Below are 20410 nucleotides of genomic sequence, written 5' to 3'. Positions count from 1 at the left end.
AAGGTGGGCGAAGTTGTACCGCTGCAATTTCAAATGGGAGATAGGAGACACCATCACTCTTCTTAGCAGGATGATGGGCCTTGAGCATTCCAATGTCTTTGAGTCATGGATGTATCAGTTCATTATGTTCATACGGCAGTCACATCACATTTCATGGGGGGAAGTCATCAGCGATGCCTTGTGCGAACAACTTGCAGCAGTTCCTACCCCCATGACCTTCTTCATGAATTCTTATTTGGTATATTTAGCAGCATCACTTAGACACTTTCCAGGTCTTTCTACCAAGGGTGATCGCTCGCTTATACCAGTTTGGGAATATTATGACCAGTTGCCATTGAGACCCAACAAACTGCATTTTAGAAGGATCCAAGATGCATTCTTCGGATATTTCATGTGTCAGTTTGACAGAAATCTTGGGAACAAAAGAGTATCAGATGAGGCATGGGTCAAGGTGTCTGAGTATGGGTGTTTGTTTCTGCAATTTCCCACCTTCACCTATATGAGGATAGGATGCTATGATGGTCAGCCATACATGCTTCCGAGATACCCAGCCGATAAGATAATTCTTATGGAGTTGGGAAGACAGATCATGGCTGTTCACACTTTTCAGTCTGCTAAACACAAGGTTGGAATGGGGATCTCTACCTCAAACCCATTGAAAATTGGCCGATACTCCCTTGTCACATCTGTGAAGGCTAAGGCCATGGAGGCTGAATTGCAGGAAATCAAGCTCAAAAGGTTTAAACCTAGAGCTGATTTTGATTATAAAGGAATGAAGGAGAAAATCAAGAAATCCTTTGTGCATGTTCATTGCATTGAAGACATTTGGGTAGATCTCCGCACAGAAGCCGAAGTTCTGAAGATGGATTACTGCAGGCTCACTTCTGAGCAAATTGTTGATTTGAACTTGGCGGATATACCACAAGGGATGATTGATGACGGGCATATACTTGATCCCGAATACACTTCACGGAGGGTTGAGAAAGCTCCACTTCCTTTGATCCAATGGTCACACAAGGAGTGCATCTTCATCCTTGACAGATTTCAGCCTATCTTGGCCAACACTAACGCATGGCTAAAAAGTAATGCTGTTAGACTTATAAAAATCAAGGTTGGTAAAGAAGATGATTCTATGGAGCCTCTTGGACGGAAATCTGAGATTCAAATTAACAACAAGGAGGGTGCTTCATCTTCGGACACAAGGATCAAGTTACGAGTCAGTCGTGCAGTAGTGCTTCCTCTTGAGGAGACGATTGTTCGTGGGAAGGAAAAATCACGATTCCATGTACAGGTAATTGATCTGGATAATCCAGAAGAGGGACAGCAATCTGATGATGCTCCTAAGTCTCCAGTTTTAGACTCGCCTCATGAGTTCATTCCTCCAGTTTCCATTGAGACGCCTCTTTCTCCTCCTGATTTGCTTGTGGATGAGTCTCCTCAGAATGCAATTCCCATTTCAGCATACGAGCCATCTCCTGATCATCAACAAGAAAGTGTGTTGAAAGTTCCTGAAGACATTCCTACTTGCATCCAATTATCAGAAATTGATACTTCCACTTCTGGTTTTGAAGAATTCATGAGGCAATCTTCATGCCCATTGGCAACTAAGCAAACCGTGGTCGCTGTCCAAACAAATATTCCTCCCAGGATGACCACGGTGATACAAACAGAAACTGCTTCTCCTTTGCCTACGGCTACTACTGGAAGAGAGTTGATAACTTTGCCTCCATGGCTTAGTTCTTTTACCCCGAAAAGGAAGAAGCAAGAAATCTCACCTGATGCCTTTGATTACCAGCAACTCAAACAGTCCAGATCCAAAGTTGCTAAGAAGGCCAAGACTATCTCTAGGGTAACTGTTGATAGCAACAAGATGAAAGTAGCTGAAATTGTGGAACCTATTGCAGATAAGCCACTTGAAGAAATGTCAGCTGCTGATTATAAAGTTACAAGGATAGAGTTGGGCAAGCAAACGCATGAGGTCATTAAACATGATGCTCAGTTTTCTGTTGCTTCACTGGTGCAAAGGTGTGATGATCTTCTAGCAAAGAAAGACAAGCTAGAAGAGGAAAACCGACAACTTATGGCGGTTGTTCATAAAATTACAAAACCTGCTACTGAAGGGAGTAACTCCATAGGTTCCTCTGGTTCCCAAGAATCAATTCGTAGAGTAGAAAGGGCTGCTCGGAAAGTACAAGCACTGGATTCTTGGGTTGATCAACTTCATGATCAATGTGTACAAGTAATGAAAGACATTTTTCAAATAATGTCTAAATTGGAAACTATTGAGAAGAAACTAGATCAAACTTCTAATACTTTCAAAAAGAATTTGGAAAGTGTTGAAGAAAGTTTAACAGTTTGGCATACCATGCCCCAACAACAGCTGAGTGTTCTACAGGAGCACGCCATCATCTCTTCCAGGGTCATGTACTTGGAATTTGAAGAACTCCTGAAAAACAAGACCCTTGTTCTTAAATCTCTCATCGAGGAAATCGGTGATGCAAAGAGATTTCGGGGCGAAGTTTACCGAGATATTGTCTCATATTGTGAAAGGGCCTCTTGCAACATAGTAAGTCAGGATGGAGAGCTGATTCTAGAAGAAGAAGTTCTTGCTGATTTCCAGATGAGGATTCATAATGAATGGAGGAGCGAACAATTCTCGGTAGCTTCAATTCAAGCATTGATGAAACACCAAGCCTTTCTGCATGAAATCCAGTCTATCCTGGATAAAAACAATTATGCGCTCCTCCGCTGTCACGACACTATTGTGAAGACTATGGTTGTTGCCAAGAACACCCATGAACCGAATCCCGAGGAACTACAAGCGAGCATCCGGAAATTTCAAGGATTTGTGTCTTCACAAAATGCCACTTAAGTGTTTTTCAATACTTAGTTGAATTTTCCCTCTTTTGTAATCTTTAGTTGTAATTTAGTTTTGACAAGTTACATGTAAAAGTATTTTTTGTAAAATGCAAGTTACACATTACTTGCACTTTTGGAATTACATGTAAGGCAACTACAAGTTGTGTCCAATTAGGACTGTACTTGGAATAAGTCTTAGTTAGTTATTGAATGAGTCTTGGTGGTTGAGAGAATCTCTCAAGTTAGTTAAGATCCTCCCACCTTTTTCTCAAGGCTCCTCTCCTATAAATAGAAGAGAGGGTCCATTGTAATTTTTATCTTTTGGAAAGCAAGCAAAAACTCTGCCAAATTTACAGCAAGAAGTCTTTGAGCTTATGTATGTAAATTGAAGGTTTTGAAGAATAATAAAGAAGGATTACTCAAATTTCAAGTCTTTGAGCTACATGTTTGAGTTTGAATCTTTTTATTTCTTCTATGCAAAGTGTTTCTAAAGGAGCTTAGTCCAATTTGATTTGAAGTATTTGAGCTGCAAGTAGAGAAGATTAATTAAAATAGGAAAATCTCTAGAAGGAGCAGCAAGTCTTTGAGCTTGCGTCTATTCTTGAGGAAAAATTACTGTTTGATAAGAAATAGCAGCAAGTCTTTGAGCTCGCATTAGTTCTTGTCTTTGTGTTGAAAGAATAGATTATTCCAGTCTTTGAGCTGTTATATTTTATTCGTTGTAAAGAGGAGTATAGCAAAGGGTAGATAGGACTTTCAATAGTCAAGTCTTTGAGCTTGATATTGCTGTCCCGTCCAGAAGGAAGTGACGGAAGTCTTTGCGCTTTCAAGAAACTTCATTTCCTTTCACTCATTTCACTTGAAAGTAGTTACTGCTGTTCATATTCAATCGCTATCCTTTTCTGTGAAGAGAAAAGGATATTGTCTTTCTTGAAGAAAGAAGGAAGACTGTTGTACCATCCTGTTTTTATTTTCAGTTTTAGTTAGATAGGGGGACCCTTCCCCGAATTAGGAGAGTTTTTACTCGTGTGCTGTGGTTGAAACCACAATTTTGTATATTTCCCCAAGTGTACAAAATTTTCAACCAACATAAATAACTCATTTCTAGGCACAAAATAACATTGTCTTGTTAAGAAAATCAATAAGAATACAATCATAGAATCAACTAGGTGATAATTAGAAATTTATAGGATTCATGTAGGTGAATTAATTAAGGAATATATATACTAATTAAGGATCAGATTTGTATCAAAGCAGTTGTTCTCCTCAGTTTTTGCAGTTTCCTTGCGGCATGTTAACATGACCAATCCTGTAAATTGATGCAGATGACTATAACAATTAATACAAGAGGATAAGGTATTTCATTTCCATTCCATCAAGAGATATCTACATGGAAATAGAATAAAGAAGCAAGAATCATGACCATGAATATGATAAAACAGGATCTATCAAGTTGAAAGATAAGGCAATCATTTCTCAATAAGTTGAGAAGTTTGACCATGTTAGAAGAATGAATGCACATGTAATGTTTCTCTTCCTAAGACTAAGAATATTTGAGTCACTTTCCAAACATGGGGATGTTATTTTTCTGGTATGCTCGATTTACCATGGGCCATAACTCTTATTTCCCTCCCAACCATAGATGATATATTCGTCTCCCCCAAGCACTCAAATTTATTTTGATCTGCATATTTTGTTATATTGTTATATTGTTATATCCTTATTTGAATGAGATCACACATCTCATTATGTATATGTGAGAGATGTCTATAGTCGCCATTCTTCCAAGTGGCACCAATAAGTACATTATTAATATAATATAATAATTATTGTATTATCATATAATATATTAATTATATATTATAATTATAACATAGTTATATTATCACATAATAATATAATTATATTATCTCATAATAATAATATAAATATAATCACAACCTTTGTGATATCAATGTCGGCCTGTGGATTCCGACCACAGCTACAATAAATTATAAAATCAACACTCCCTCTTAGCTAGGGAGGAATCCTTCTTAACCTTTAATAAGTTACATCACTTCATTGTGATGATTGTCCACAATGGCTACATCCATATGTGGAAAGGAAAGATATCACCTCATTGTGATATCAAGCATTATGGCTTATCCACGGATATCACCTCATGTGATATCCACCATAGATATCTCATCATGTAATATCCACCATTATGGCTTATCCATAGATATCACCTCACATGATATCCACCATTATGGCATATCCATAGATATCAATCACCTCATGAGATATCAACCATTATTGTGAGATCGTCACCTCACAATGATGATAAGATGCACAAGTGTTCATCATTGTGAGATCGTCGCCTCACAATGATATTCACCATGTTGTAATATCCCCAATAAATTTGTTTAATTTTTGCAATAAGATTTACAAGCAAACACAATAACCCATTAAGGTTAGAGAAAAAATCCAAAATAACTGTAAGGAACCCTTCCACCTTTTGTTCACCGAGAGCCCAATCTGGGAGGGTGAGAGCATACGGTGTTCTGGGGATCGTTAGCACCATAAACCAACTGAAAGCTGAATACAATAATGGGCGGCCTTTCGCTTATCCAACAGGTAAACAAGAAACTTGGCAGTAAACCAGCCAAGAGAACAACTCACCAAGACACAAATCACTCGACTGCAATGTTTCAACGGGAGAACTGAATCACATCAAAAGCTCAACTCGACTGCTTATTCAGCGGGAGGACCATTACAAACATAAAATCACTCAACCACTTACTTAGTGGGAGGACAAAACTTCATAACTGAATTACAGAGCAAGAAGGCGGCTAAGCCAGCCTCTTCCACTTATGCAGTGGGCAAGCAACACTCCAGAAATGGTTAGTAGTACTACTACTTAACCTTACAAGATAGAAGGAGAAGATTAGAGATGATATCCAATACAAATTACAGCGAATAACAACCATCAAAATAACTCAAATAAGCCACTACTGCTGAACTGAAAATCTGAAGTCAAAACACACATAACTATTCTCAACCGGCAACACCAAAATGATCATAACTCACTCAAACGAAGATTGAAACACACCAAATCAACTGCAAATGGAAGATATAACCTGGACGATGAATCATGAACACAAAACCTGCAATCCAGTCACCTCAAAACAGCAGCATGCATCCCAATGCACCCCTGGAATGGTACGGCCCAGCTGAAAGGTACGATTTGCCACTAAAAATCCAATTCTCCAAATCAGCGGCTATAAAATTGCATACTATATCACCTCCATGCCACGTTTTGATAGAGCCAATACCCAGAATGAAGGAAACACTTGGTCAAGAGGTATGAGCAAAAATAAAGTTTCAGCAACTCCGCAACCAGCAGCAAGATAACACTTTAAAATCCACAAAAAACACTCCACACTCAGCAAAACACTCTCTAACAACACTGGAAATACAAGAAACACAGCTAGGTACTATCTCCCAAGTACGAAACTGAGACTTAGCTAGGAAGCCACACTTTGAAGCTCAAATTTCAATAGCCAAACCGGCAGCACAACGATGCAATTTCATAAGATACCAAATGAGAGGCCAAGCACCTGTATTTATAGATTTTTCCCTCTGAAATTCAAATGTAATTGCTCCCAAATTCGCCCAAACCTCATTGCATTTCATTTCGCTATCACATGGCGTCCAATTTACATTTCATTTCATTACCAAAGTGGGCGCCCAAGTTGTATTTAATCAATAATTAGACAAGTTTGAACTTGCCTAAGTCCTCAAACAATAACTTAAGGCATTCTTCAAATTTCAACGCCTAACTTAGGAAAATAACAATATAGATGGCAGATAAATATTTTCCCCTAAGTTGCCCACAATACAAATAATCAGTAATAAAAATAATTAAATATTAAACCTTAGGATAAGGAATTAATATTTAATTAAATAACTTATAGCTCCAATACTGATCAATACCAAAATCAAGGATGAAGTTGTGCGATGAAACTACTGAATTGTGTTGAGTCAGGACCCTGTCCAAGGCTCCTAAAAAAAAAATTCTCTACATAGCCACTTACTAAAAATAGTAAGTCAAGAAATACTGCTCCAAAAAACATGATCTTCACACCCAGAGAAAAAGCTTGGAAAGCTTAGTAGAACTGCGTCATCCAAACAGTCAAACCCTAACTTACTAAAAATAGTAAGTTCTTACTTCAAAGAATCAAATGCAAGTTATGCCACCCTGGAGTTCATGGTAAACCCAGAAGGAAACCATAAGCAGAACTGAAGAATTCCCTCTTGACAAACCCTAGAAAGCTCGTGCAGAACTCCGCAAAAGTAGGAAACCCTAATTCTCCTTTCCACATAGCCTACGGGTCTCCGGAATAGGCCACTGGATCATTGAATGAACATCACTGAGAAGGGGGCATTACACATGGCTCATCCAGAGGGTAAAAACACTAGTACAGGAAAAATCACCACAGACTCTCTCACATGGTATTGTCATGGCGTCACACACATGACATCCACCATGAACCATATCAAAGGGTGGAGATAAGGGCTTACACCTCAAGTCTCCCTGAAAGAGAAATGCATTAATCAAGAGTTTACACTTTAAACATCTTTTGAAAAGAAGAATACATTAGTATAACATATAACTAAATCAATGATGTTGAGACTTAATCTCAGCTAGGGCTTCATTCTCCATCATACCAAGCTTACCTCGAAAGTACACAAACTTTATTCTGAAGAGAAGCTTGGTGAGAATGTCTGTCGTCTGCTCATTAGTGCTAATGTATCTCAACTGAATAGCATTCCTTTGCCCCATATCTCTAATATAGTGATATTGGATTTCCACATGCTTTGTCCTATTATGAAATATCAGGTTTGAGTCTGCAGCACACTTGGCAAGTCCCAAACTCACCAAGTATCCATCTATTCAGGAATATCACGACCTAGGAGTCAGTATAAAGGCCCTCCAGCCTACATACATGGGACTCCATCCCATGAATCGTAGTCCTCTGACTAATCACTAGAGAAACCATCTTGACATGGTCCACTCCCTCTAAACCAATATGATCAAGATCCACAGATGTCAACCGAAGCACATCCTCTTAGCTGCTCCCTTTGTCACAGAAGCATACCCTGCTCACATGGTCCCAATCGTGGAAGATATCTTGCTCCAAGAGACTCTCATCATTTGGTATGATCCACATACGACTAGAAGTGCTAGATCCAAGACCACCATGGACCTACTGTCATAAGATTGAGTCCTAGACCAGACAGGAATATGACCATCCTGAGATATAGAACAAAAACCCCTCGCAGTCTACTCCCTCTAAATGTATTTCCTCCTCTTCAAAAAGACGACTTCAGCCACCAACTCAGTCTCATGGCAGCAAGCATCAAGTTCTTCCTTCCTTGAATGCAATCTCTTATGCTTCTTGGTATGTCCAGAAAGCATCTCAAAGAGATTAATAATAGTTTATAGAACTAAACTATCTTGAAGAGAAATACCAATGTTAGAAGCACGCGAGGATCACTGCTCCAATACAATTGCATGAATTAATAGCCACACAGAAAATTCATGAACATTATGAAATACTTATCTCGTTTAAATCAGAAACTCTTCAAGTGCTCAATACAATGAGAGCCAAATCCCTAACTATGGGGGATGAGGGTTGACTTTTGTAATCGCATAATTACTATCACTTCCCTTTGTCCATGGTTCCTCTTAAGATCTCCCTTGTCATCAATGGATTCCAATTCCTCTTCATGTCAACCCGAATACTCCAGCATTCAACAAAGAATGAAAAATATAAGATAAGAATAGCTCGACATAATGCTTGTTGAAACACCGGCCTGTTGACCGACTGTACTATCCGCCAAATGAGTCTCAGGAACAAAATCAATTCTTCCTAAATCTTCAGACTCGTCTTTATTCAAACCACCCGACTCCAGGAAGACATATATCAGCACTGGCAATAATACAGTCGTCTTGTCTAGTTGTTTCACCTCTACTGAACTGTGTGTGCCCAACCAAGCCCTCAACAAAAGACAATTTGGGCTCTAAGTGAATTGCTTCAGAGCTTGTATAAGAAATACCACCTGATGCAAAATCATGGCATTTGGATTTGCTGCAGTGCTCATCATTATTATACCACCTCTGCTTATTAATTGTATGGTAGTAGACAATTTCTTCAACAAAAAATTGTTGTCCTGAAATGTCAAGCCATCTCACAGTTTACAAATCCAAAATTGGAGCAGAAATAACACATTGGACTTTTGTGAGAATAAACACGTCCAATTGATTTGGGTAAGGGCGATATTACGTAATAGGAAATGGATTTGCCCTATCAACAGACAAAGGCAAGGGCAGATTTTCAGCCCCCCGCTTGATTCACAATGTCGGGACCCGTAACTCTGCACCTTCGTTATATGTGATGAACCCCAAACTAATACAATATCGCCAATTTGACTCTTACTCAACTTGGCATCTTCCATGTATTTCTTCACAACTTCCATGCACTTCTCAAATAAATCAATGATGAGCTCTTCAAACTTTGCTCTCGTGATCTTCAAGGAAATGTCATGTCCTTTGTAGAGACTATCAATATTAATTACAGTCTCTAATATTGAAGACAAACTTCTCTTTGCACTGACACATAAATCTGTTTTGTATTTCTTGTTGAACTTCTCGGCACAGTAGGTGAGCATCCTATTGTCAAAATCTTCACCTCCCAAATGCGCCTCTCCCCCAACGCCTTTCACCTCAAATTTGCCTTTCTGAACTAGAACAATAGAAACATCGAAAGTACCTCCACCAAGGTCAAACACCAGAATGTGTTGGGTTTTGCAAGTAAGATGAGGACGATGTTACTAGCATTTGGATTGCTACTAAGCATGTTGGTAGCAGAATGCACTAGGCCCGATGCTACAGGAATCCTGGCATCGTGTCATTCAACCGGATATTTGAATGGCAACTCCCATGATTGCAATCGTGATCACAGCTCAGATTGTTGTAAGTCAAGGGAGCAATACCCATAGTGCAAATGCTCGCCCCCTATGACAAGCACTACTCCCACCACACTCACTCTGAATGGGTTTCAGAAGGGCAAAGACAGAGGAGGGCCTTCCGAGTGCGACGAAGACTACCACAATGACAACGATCTGGTGGTTGCTCTTTCCACAGGTTGGTACACCGGTGGCAGCCGCTGTCACGAATTCATAGTAATCAATCCAAACAACGGACGAAGCATGCGGGCCATGGTGGTGGACGAGTGCAACTCAATCTCTGGGTGTGATGAGGATCACGACTTCCAACGCGTATGGAAAGCCTTGGGAGTCGACAATTACGATGATGTTGGTGAGATGAGCATTACATGGTCTGAAGCTTAACACCTTCTTCACACCCCGTTTTCTTCTTCTTCTTACTCGAATACACTCTCTGATATGTTTCTCCATTTTCGAATACAAGCCTGGTAGAGAACCCGCTCTGATACCATGTTGTTTTTCTGGTATGCTCGATTAACCATGGGCAATAACTCTTATTGCCCTCCCAACCATAGACAATATATTTGTCTCCCCCGAGCACTCTAATTTATATTGATCTGCATATTTTGTTATATTGTTATATTGTTATATCCTTATTTGAATGAGATCACACATCTCATTATGTATATGTGAGAGATGTCTATACACCAAGGGTCGCCACTCTTCCAAGTGGCACCAATAATTACATTATTAATATAATATAATAATTATTGTATTATCATATAATATAATAATTATACATTAAATTTTTTAATATAATTATATTATCACATAATAATATAATTATATTATCTCATAATAATAATATAAATATAATCACAACCTTTGTGATATCAATGTCGGTCTGTGGATTCCGACCACAGCTACAATAAAATCAACAAGGGACTGTAATGTCCCCTTATGTAAATTCTTAGGAATTAGGGACTATCAACTCACAAAATCAATTCCAAGAGACTTATTTCCAATCAAAGTCTCCAAAAATCCTTTATAAAACTTATATTGATGATAACTCATACCACTTAATATAAAAATGATATATTATGATCTTCTTATAAATGTTTATCCTTAGGATATACAATCAATACCACTTATAATATGGTGATCTTGATCACTATATGATATACCACTTGTAAATGAATATCTTTTGATAATCTTAATCACTGTATGTTAATCAAGAATTCAGATCTGCAATAAGGCAAGTAATTGTTGCTATCTCTCATATAGACTATGAGGATTATGCAATGATGATCTCTTGCTAAACTCCGATCTGCACTTATGGAGTTAACTCTGCTATTTCTGATATACCAATGTGAATCGTGCTGTGAAGTCTCCTTCCAAATGCTTGTTGCTATTTCTGATATATCGATGTGAGATATGTTGTAAGTCTTTTCAATATTGCTTATAGCCGTTCCTGATATGGCAATTTGGAATAAGCTTGAGTCTTCTTTCTATCGCTTATAGCGATGATATAACTTGCTGTTTCTGATCTAGACTTTATAAGTATGCAAAAGTCTTCAATATCGCTTATAGCGATAAGGTAATTGCTATTTCTGATTTGGCCTTAGAAGTCTACAATGTCTGGTGCTGTTCCTGATTGATAGCCTTAAATGTATGCCACCGATTTTGTGCCTATAAGGCAACTACTCCAAGAGAGCGATCCAAATATAGATAAAAAGAAGTAAATAAGAATGATTCAATGATTTTGCTAGGTATGCAATCAATCTTCTTTAAATATCTTATGACAACTAATAGTTGCATACCTTGCTTGGAATAGACACATCCCTTCCTTAAATTGCATCTTATCATGAACAATTGTTATGTCCTAATCACAGTTTTCCATGAATATTGGTTATTTGTTCTAATCGCTGTCTAAGGTATAGACGATATTTGTAATTAGTTAACTTACTTCCTTAAGGTTAGGATAGTATGTTTTCTTTCTGTTGGATGTAATCATCCTTTGGCGATCAATCTACTAAACCTTCCTCCCAGTTGGTACTAAGTGATGAGTGATTATGATGATCATTTGGGTGATACACATGGTGATAATATCAATATACTTGCTGACTGATATCTCATGGTTAACATAAGCATTTATTGCAGATCGACCTGCATATTGAATCTACTTAATCCTTCTTTCAAACAATGGTAATCGATGCTTGATCATGCCCTTTCTGTTATCTCCTCAGCAATAATGATGGTCTGATCATGTGCACACTATCTCCATTATCTCATCTTTTTATGATGGATGTTACAGTGGTGATATCGACATGGATAAACCTTCATATATGGGTCGAAGCATATAAGAGCTTTCCTTGCTTAGTGGAATGATGAATGATATGCTCTAGGGGTATTTCTAGATCGATGCCAAGTCTTCAATATGTATCATACTTCCTTCATGTCATCTTGATGATGATCAATAAAGGATGCCATCTTATGGGCATACCGGATTACAGCTTAACTGTTCATTAAGTTGATCACATTGGTTCTATGTAGTCGATAGTAAAGTCATGATTTACATGTTGATAAGGCGGGTATCCAACAAGCTTGTCGTACTTGGTGTCATGCTGGATAAGCATACTTGATATCGGCAATTTCTTGATCATCTCTTAGTCTTAAATAGTCTCAATACTGTATCCTCTTATGTGCTTACTTGATGCTAGATAGAAAAAATCATCTTATTGATAAGACTTCACAATTTTTCCTTGATATGATCTTGATGCTATTGACTTTATTGAGAGAATATGCAAAACTACCTACTTGAACTTCTAAATGTTATGTACAATTTGTCAATCTCTATTTACTATTTACTAACCACCTTGAGGTGCTCAAGGTCTACCACCCCTTGACCACATATGTATTTTATGGCTTCTTGTCATTAGGTCAAGGATGGGGACATCACAAGTATGCCTCTGATGTGCATCATGCACTAAGCCATCTCCACGATAGTTTTGTTTTCCTCTCAAGAGGAAAATTATTATACAAAAATAATTAACTTCTATTTAAGTATTCATCAACGAATAAGAAACCATGTTTTCACCTAGAGAAATCTGTGAAATATGAAAGCTGTCAAAACAATCTAGTTTTTTTATCAACAAGAAAAAGAGCTAAATCATTTTGTTAGGTAAACCAATCTATCTAAAGAAGAAATTTAATAAATTGACATAATAAGATATCATACAAATTAATGATTTATCTGTTTCAGTTGCACAGTTAATTTTCAGAAAATTTGTGACTATACTACCATACAAATTACAATTGGTAAAAGACCCAGTTTACATTCTATTATATGGTATGTTTGTACTGACTTCTTGCTAACTCCAAGCTAATTTTCCCTGATAAATAGCACTTATGTTTTCCACAGCAAACTCTTCATTGCTTTGTGAGTTGCAATTTGAATATCCCATTAGAAACAAGATTATTTATATGAAGTGTCTATAGAACCATGTCTATATCTTAATATTTGTCCTAAATTCTATTGTGCTACCATCAACGTGTGAAAAGAATTCCATCATTTAACCTAATAATCAGAAGCAGAAAATGTACAGGACAACTACCTGAAACAAAGACACAAAAATGTTTTTTCTCTCTTTTTTTTAAAATTCTAATTTTAATTTTGTATTTCTCTGAATGCTGAACCATAGGGGAGATAGCCAACCCCCTACCCATTTCCTCATGTTTCTTGGGCATCCCCGTTTATTTTCAAGGTAAGGGACATTTCCTACCCATCCCCACAACCCGGGGACATTTTCTAGGCGTCCAGGCATTTCCAAAATGTTCCAGGGACAGGAACGGGAATGGCAGGATTTCCTTAAGGGATATGTCCCTGTGTAACATTCTAAAAATTGTTAAGTTGTCAGACTTAAATTGAAAGACATGTGAAAAGTGTAAAATTTAATAAAACATCTATATCGCCATACTTAAATTGAAAGACGTTAAAAAACACACCAAATTTCTATAAATGATCTGTATTGCCAGGCTTAAATTGAAAGACATATTAAAAATCACAGTAAATTTACATAAATGATCTGTATTGCCAGACTTAAATTGAAAGACATGTAAAGGAACCAATCATGCAATTGCCATCTGACAGTCAAGAGCGGCAGTCAAATTGATGAATGCGGCAAACCATCTCAACTTAAGATAACCTTACAATTCAATGTACATAGTTAACATTAATAGTATCGTGCAATGCACATAAGTCTCATCATTCTCAGTAAAGTTTAAAGTTACTTGTGCTCGCTCAGAAAACAGAATTTTTTCACAGGGCTAATTTTCGTTAATGGATTGATGTCTGTTAAAAACTAAACAGACCAGATTGTTGCAGCTGCCGAAATTTTTCTCAGAAATTTACAAGTTATTAGATTTTCCCCAAAATTATAGACTGTTACAGTGGTCCAAAATTCGATACTTTACAAGAACATTTCGATCTGCTAAAGTTTGTGGAGAGCAAAAAGCAAATGAAGAGACATGTAAACTTTACCTCAAAGTGAAGAGCAATTGACAGCGCCAAGAATTGTGATGTCACAAGAACGATGCATCGTGTGCAGAATTGAAGCTCCTTTAGCTTATTTAGCCTGGTGTGAGTTGCAAGTATACACGTTCTCTCACTTTTAGGACATGGAGGTGAGAATAAAGGCGGCGCACTACTCTGCTAAGAAACCGCCTCACAACTACGAAGTGCTTTTTCCGGACAGGGGGATCTGCAAAACGTGGTTTGCCACCTAGCACCCGGAAGTAGCTGAGTTTGAATTTAAGAAAAATGTGGGCCCCCATCAAATCGATTGGGCATATCTTGTCTGAGGGTTTTGCTGTAGAAAACAAGGGGAGATGCTGCAGCATTGCCTTGTTGCTTCGTCATAGACTTTTCTGTCTTTTGGTGCTTAATGCTTGTTATTGTCATCACCTAAAATATTCTGTTTTCAGTGCTTCAAATATGTGGTATTTTATTTTTTTTTATAAATTATTTTTAAAGCCTTAAATTGTTCATGATTGGAAATAACAAAAAGTTGTACATATTCTATTTTCTTGGAGATATACATGGAAGTGTGGAAATGAGAAAGGTATATATATATTCTATTTTGTGGAAATGAGAGAGGAATACTGTTCTTTACATACAATGTGTTCATATTTTATCTCTTCCAATAGTATAAGTTACTTTCACATATACTTTCATGCAAGGTGTCCATACATATTCTATCTCCTTTCTTCTTGATCATTTCCTTTGTACAAGGTGTTTAGATTCTATCTCCTTCCTAGTGTGAACTTAAAAGATGTACATATTATATTTCCAAATAAGTTGCTTTCAAGCATACAATATGAAAGTGTAGAAATGAAATGACAGAAGTATATATATTCTATCTTCTTCATAAATTCAAGGTGTTCATACTCTATCTCCTATACAATTTGAACTTGTGACTTTTTTTAGAAAAGATAAATTGCTCACTGTTAAACTAACTTAAATGTAAATTGAAGAATGTTATGAATATTTAATTTAATGTAATATATGAGACAAGTAAGATTTATAAGAAGCATCACTCATTTGAAATATTAGATACTCTTTTTTCAAAGTTTATTTATATTTTAAATTATAAATTTGTACATTGTCACCATCAATGTGGAAATAACTAATCTTGCTCAAATTTATATTAAAATTTTTCAATATGAACCAATACAATCTTATTGTTATATCTTGAAAATTTTAAATAAGATAAGAAAATATATTTTTAAATAATTAAATTTGAGTATTTAAGTTTTTTTATATTTATAATAGTAAATTTATTCTTTACATAAAAACTAATATTTTACATAAAGAAACTTTCACTTTAAAAAATTATCATAGAATTGTTTATATAATTGTATAATAAAAGATTTACTAATGTTTGAGATGAATAGGTTTACTTTATTAAATTGTCATCAAAATATATGTAACTTTTTAATTTGATAAATTATCTCTTTAATATAGAAACTTTCTTTTTTTTTTTTTTATAAAAGTTTAATATAGAAACTTTCATTTTTTAAAAGTTTGAATTAAAAATTTATATAATTTGTAAATTATTTTATTCTTACAAATATTATTAAAATATTTTACTTATGTAATTTTATAAAAAGAAAAAATTAAAAAACTATAAATTGTGTTTAAAATTTTTAATTCTTTTCAATTACAAACTAATTTATTAAGAATTATAATTTTATTTTCCATACCAATATTTCCATAAAAATTAATATCCATATAATTCTTAAAAAATAAAAAAATAATAGCCAAGTTTTGAAAAATATCTTTACAAATGAAAAAAGTTAAAAATCATTTCATTTAATAATATGAACTTTATAATATCAATTAATGTCTAATTATAATAATAGTAACAACAACCAAAACTTCTAACTTATATCATAATTAGATTTACTCATAAATTACGTTGTTTTGCTCATAGGAGACAAAATTTGTGGGGTACTATTTTATATAAATAATTGAAACCATTTATTAATGGATATATTGATAGTACTATCAATCAACAACTATTCGTACCCTTGTTGACTTTAATTACATAAATAATAATATTGAAATGGTAATTCTATTGTGTTGTCTGTCTCACTTATTGATGGTAGGTGACTTTCTAAGACTTTTTTTGGGCCTTTGTCCTTGGAAAACAACTTATTTGGCTTTCTAATGACACATTTCTAGCAAAGGCTATCAGATTTAGTGAGAGTTCTAATGTTTGGGTCAATGAAAAATGACTATTTTTCAATTAAGTGACTTTTTTTACTTAAAAATTTTAAATTTTGAAAAACAAAATGAATTTTAATAAATTAATATAGATATTTAAATTATATTAATATATTTTGTTTAATATTTGAATTATTTGTTAATTGTTTGAATAAATGTCTATGAATGTCATGTTAAGTTTATAATATTTCTTAGGTAATTTAAAAAGAGTTTTGAACGCAATTATGGCTCTAAATTAGAATGTGATGTATAGAATTGAATTTTTATTATTATTATTATTTTTATTTTTTTATTTTTTTTAATAGATTTAAGTACATATGTTAGAAGATTAGCAGTAACGTAATGGTTACAAGGGAAGACATATAAAAGAGCTAAATTAATAGAGTGAATGTTTATTTCCTACCAAATCATAGTCATAAAGGGGCATTTTTATAGTATGTTGTATGGTGGTAGGGTTTGGGAAATTCTCTCAATAGTAGTAACGTAATGGTTACAAGGGAAGACATATAAAAGAGCTAAATTAATAGAGTGAATGTTTATTTCTTACCAAATCATAGGCATAAAGGGGTATTTTTATAGTATGTTGTATGGTGGTAGGGTTTGGGAAATTCTCTCAAGACACAAATGAAAAGCATGGTATGTGTAGACTATCAAAAACCCTATTTTTTAGCTTTAATAACAATGTCCAAATTATCCATAAATAATGTTTGTCTTAGTTTGCTTGAATGAAAAAAAAACATGAGTTTCTAAAATAATGTTTCTTTTTCTAATTCCCTTTGTAAATTTGATATATTGTTTACAACCAGTGAAATGAAATACAAAGAAGTGGAAGAATATTAGGAAAGTAGAGCCCTCTAATAGAAGCACTAACAATTGGAGTGCAACACAACTCATGTGCATCGCAACCCATACAAGGGTGTTTCACCCTAGGGTGTAGTTGTCACCCCTCTTTTCAACCTTTATAGGTATTTTGTTAAATATGTCCTCCCATTCTTTTGTCACTCAAACCTTTGGTATTCGCTCCAACTTGCCAATAAGATAAAATGAAATGTTTAGATTGGAGCCTTATATTATAAGGCTATGTTTTTAGATTGGAACCTTATATTATTAAGTTATTTTTTCTTATTATGACACCTCATTTATAGTGTGCTTTCTGACATGAAACAACTTCTCTAACATACAAAATTATTTATGTGATTAAATTTTTGGATGGTTGAAAGACCACAAAGATTTTCAACCACAATGAAAAACCTATTGGATAATTAAGGGAAACGTGTAATTATGCTAATAAAGGGAAAAATATTTGTCCATAAATCCTTAATATAAGTTAATCAAATAAAATGCCTACACCTCAAAATAAATCATTTGGATTAATTAAATGGAAATATTAGACTAGATAAACCAAAATTAAATGCTAAGCTAGAAAATTAAACATACAGGATAAGGGTACTTGGCTTTAGGAATGATGCTGAAGAAACTTGCTAATGTAGACACTAAAATTTATTGTTCTAGCATAAAAAATAAGCAGTCCACATTTATCTTTTTATACTGAAGTGTGTAACACTGTGATTTTTTTTCAAATCAAATCCATGACTCTAGGCCTCTTTCATAGGAATGGATCTATTATGCGATTTATGATCTTGTAGGTCTAATCTACTGATCATATATTTAGATTTTTTTACCTGTATATTTTCTCTGTCTTGTTGGTTGCCAAGGATTATAGCAATATTTAAAGATACCTTTATGATGTTGTCAATTTGCTAAGGGAAATTTCTTATAGGTCAAGCCCTTGGAGAAACTAACTTTGTAGTTGTGTTAAATATATATAGATATCAAGCAAGTGTTTAAATGTTCTAGATGGTAACTCTAGAGTAAATGTTGTTCTTTTTAGTGTATCAATTGAAGTGTTTCTCTAATAAATGCTATGTGTGTGCATGAATGATGCTCAATAAATAGGATGATGAATTAAATGCTTTAAAATATAAGATAATGTTTTCATTGTGTGAGCCTTAGTTTGCTTGAATGAAAAAATACATGAGTTTCTAAAATATTGTTTCTTATTTTATTTCTCTTTGGTTATAAATTTGTTATACTGTTTGCAACTAGTGAAATGAAATTTAAAGAAATAAAAGCATATTAGGAAAGTAGAGCCTCTAATACAATCACTAACAATTGGAGTGCATCATAACCTATACAAGGGTGTTTTATTATAGAGTGTAGTTGTCACCCCTCTTTTCATCCTTTATAGGTACTTTGTTAAATATGTCCTCCCATTTTTTTTTGTCACTCAAACCTTTGGTATTCTCCCCAACTTTCCAATAAGATGATATGAAATGTTTAGGTTGGAACCTTATATTATTAAGCTATTTTTTCCTACTATGAGAGGTCTCATTTCTAGTGTGCTTTCCAACATGAAACAACTTCTATAACATGCAAAAATATTTATGCGACAAATTTTTTGGATGATTGAAAGACCACAAAGAAAAACCTATTGACTAATTAAGGAAAACATGCATTTATACTAAAAAGGGAACACATATTTTTCATAAGACTTAATATAAGTTAACCAAATAAAATGCTTACACATCAACATAAATCATCTAGATTAATTAAATGGAAATCTTAGACTAGATAGTTCAAAATTAAATGCTAAGGTAGAAAACTAAACATAAAGATAGGGATACTTGGCTCTAGGAATGATGTTGAAAATAGTTGCTAATGTGGGCACTAAAATTTATTGTTCTAGCACAAAAAATAGGTAGTCTATATTTATCTTTTACACTACATTGTGTGCAAAACTATGACTTTTTTCAAGTCAAATTCACTACTCTAGACCACTTCCATGGGAATGGATCTATAATGTAATTTATGATCTTGTAGATCTAATCTACTAATTATATATTCCTTCTTTTTCTCTCTATATTTTTTTGTCTTGCTAGTTCTCAAGGATTAGAGCAATATTTAAACATATCTTTATGATGGTGTTAATTTGCTAAGGGAAAGTTCTTATAGGTCAAGCCCTTGGAGAAACTAACTTTGTAGTTGTGTTAAATATATATAGATAGCAAGAAAGTGTTTAAATGTTCTAGATGGTAATTCTAGAGTAAATGTTGTTCTTTTTAGTGTATCAATTGAAGTGTTTCTCTAATAAATGCTACGTGTGTGCATGAATGATGCTCAATAAATAGAATGATGAATTAAATGCTTTAAAATATAAGATAATATGTAACAATAAATCATAACAAAAATGTACCGAGATAGGTTTCGACAAAAATAAAATAAGTAGGATTTGATAAATTTTAATTTTGAATGTTAACATTTGTTTATGTAAGTCTAACATCAATCTCAAGCTCATATGATTAATGGTGAATAGATAAAAAAAGATGTCAATACAAGGAAAAAGTTTCTAGATATGAAGGGTACAGTAAATGTAAAATGTATGTCAAAGTGTATAACAATGCATAAGATATGATCATATATGTGGGAATATGTGTAAATAAGAATAGGTGAAGTATCAAAAAATGCGCTCAACTTCACACAAGATTGTAATCATTTGTTGATATATAAATACAGTAAGTCATTCCCTCAAAATGGACCCAAAAATACGTGATAATTGTCATAAATATATAAATTTCACCATTGAATTTGGCCCCTGATGTGCATCCAAACACAAGCATAAGACATGCAAATCCTAATGTGGGCATGTACTTTAAATTAAATTAACACTTGTGAATGTACCTGAAAATCAATATTCAAACATAAAAAAAGGGTTACCAT

General features: G+C 34.5%; 2 protein-coding genes across 6 annotated transcripts in view; one reads left to right on the top strand and one right to left on the bottom strand.

Annotated features, from left to right (window-relative positions):
• LOC131073036 (long chain acyl-CoA synthetase 9, chloroplastic) overlaps positions 1-14646 on the bottom strand; it is a 219449-nt gene extending 204803 nt beyond the window's left edge. For 2 of the 5 annotated variants that reach the window (XM_058009392.2, XM_058009395.2), the window contains exon 1: positions 14390-14639. The gene's annotated coding sequence lies outside the window, so the exon portion shown is untranslated. Of the gene's footprint in view, positions 1-14389 lie in introns of all 5 variants that reach the window. The other 3 variants (XM_058009393.2, XM_058009390.2, XM_058009389.2) reach the window with 3 other exon arrangements.
• On the top strand, positions 9922-10254 carry LOC131876692 (putative ripening-related protein 1). Its single transcript, XM_059222148.1, has one exon. It carries the CDS (start codon positions 9922-9924, stop codon positions 10252-10254), a length of 333 nt encoding a protein of 110 aa, XP_059078131.1.
• Positions 14647-20410: the final 5764 nt, after the last annotated feature.

The sequence above is a fragment of the Cryptomeria japonica genome, chromosome 6, assembly GCF_030272615.1.
Source record: "Cryptomeria japonica chromosome 6, Sugi_1.0, whole genome shotgun sequence".
NCBI classification, from domain to species: domain Eukaryota; kingdom Viridiplantae; phylum Streptophyta; class Pinopsida; order Cupressales; family Cupressaceae; genus Cryptomeria; species Cryptomeria japonica.
Note: the sequence above shows the minus strand (reverse complement) of the source record. Positions and strands in the feature narration are given on the sequence as shown.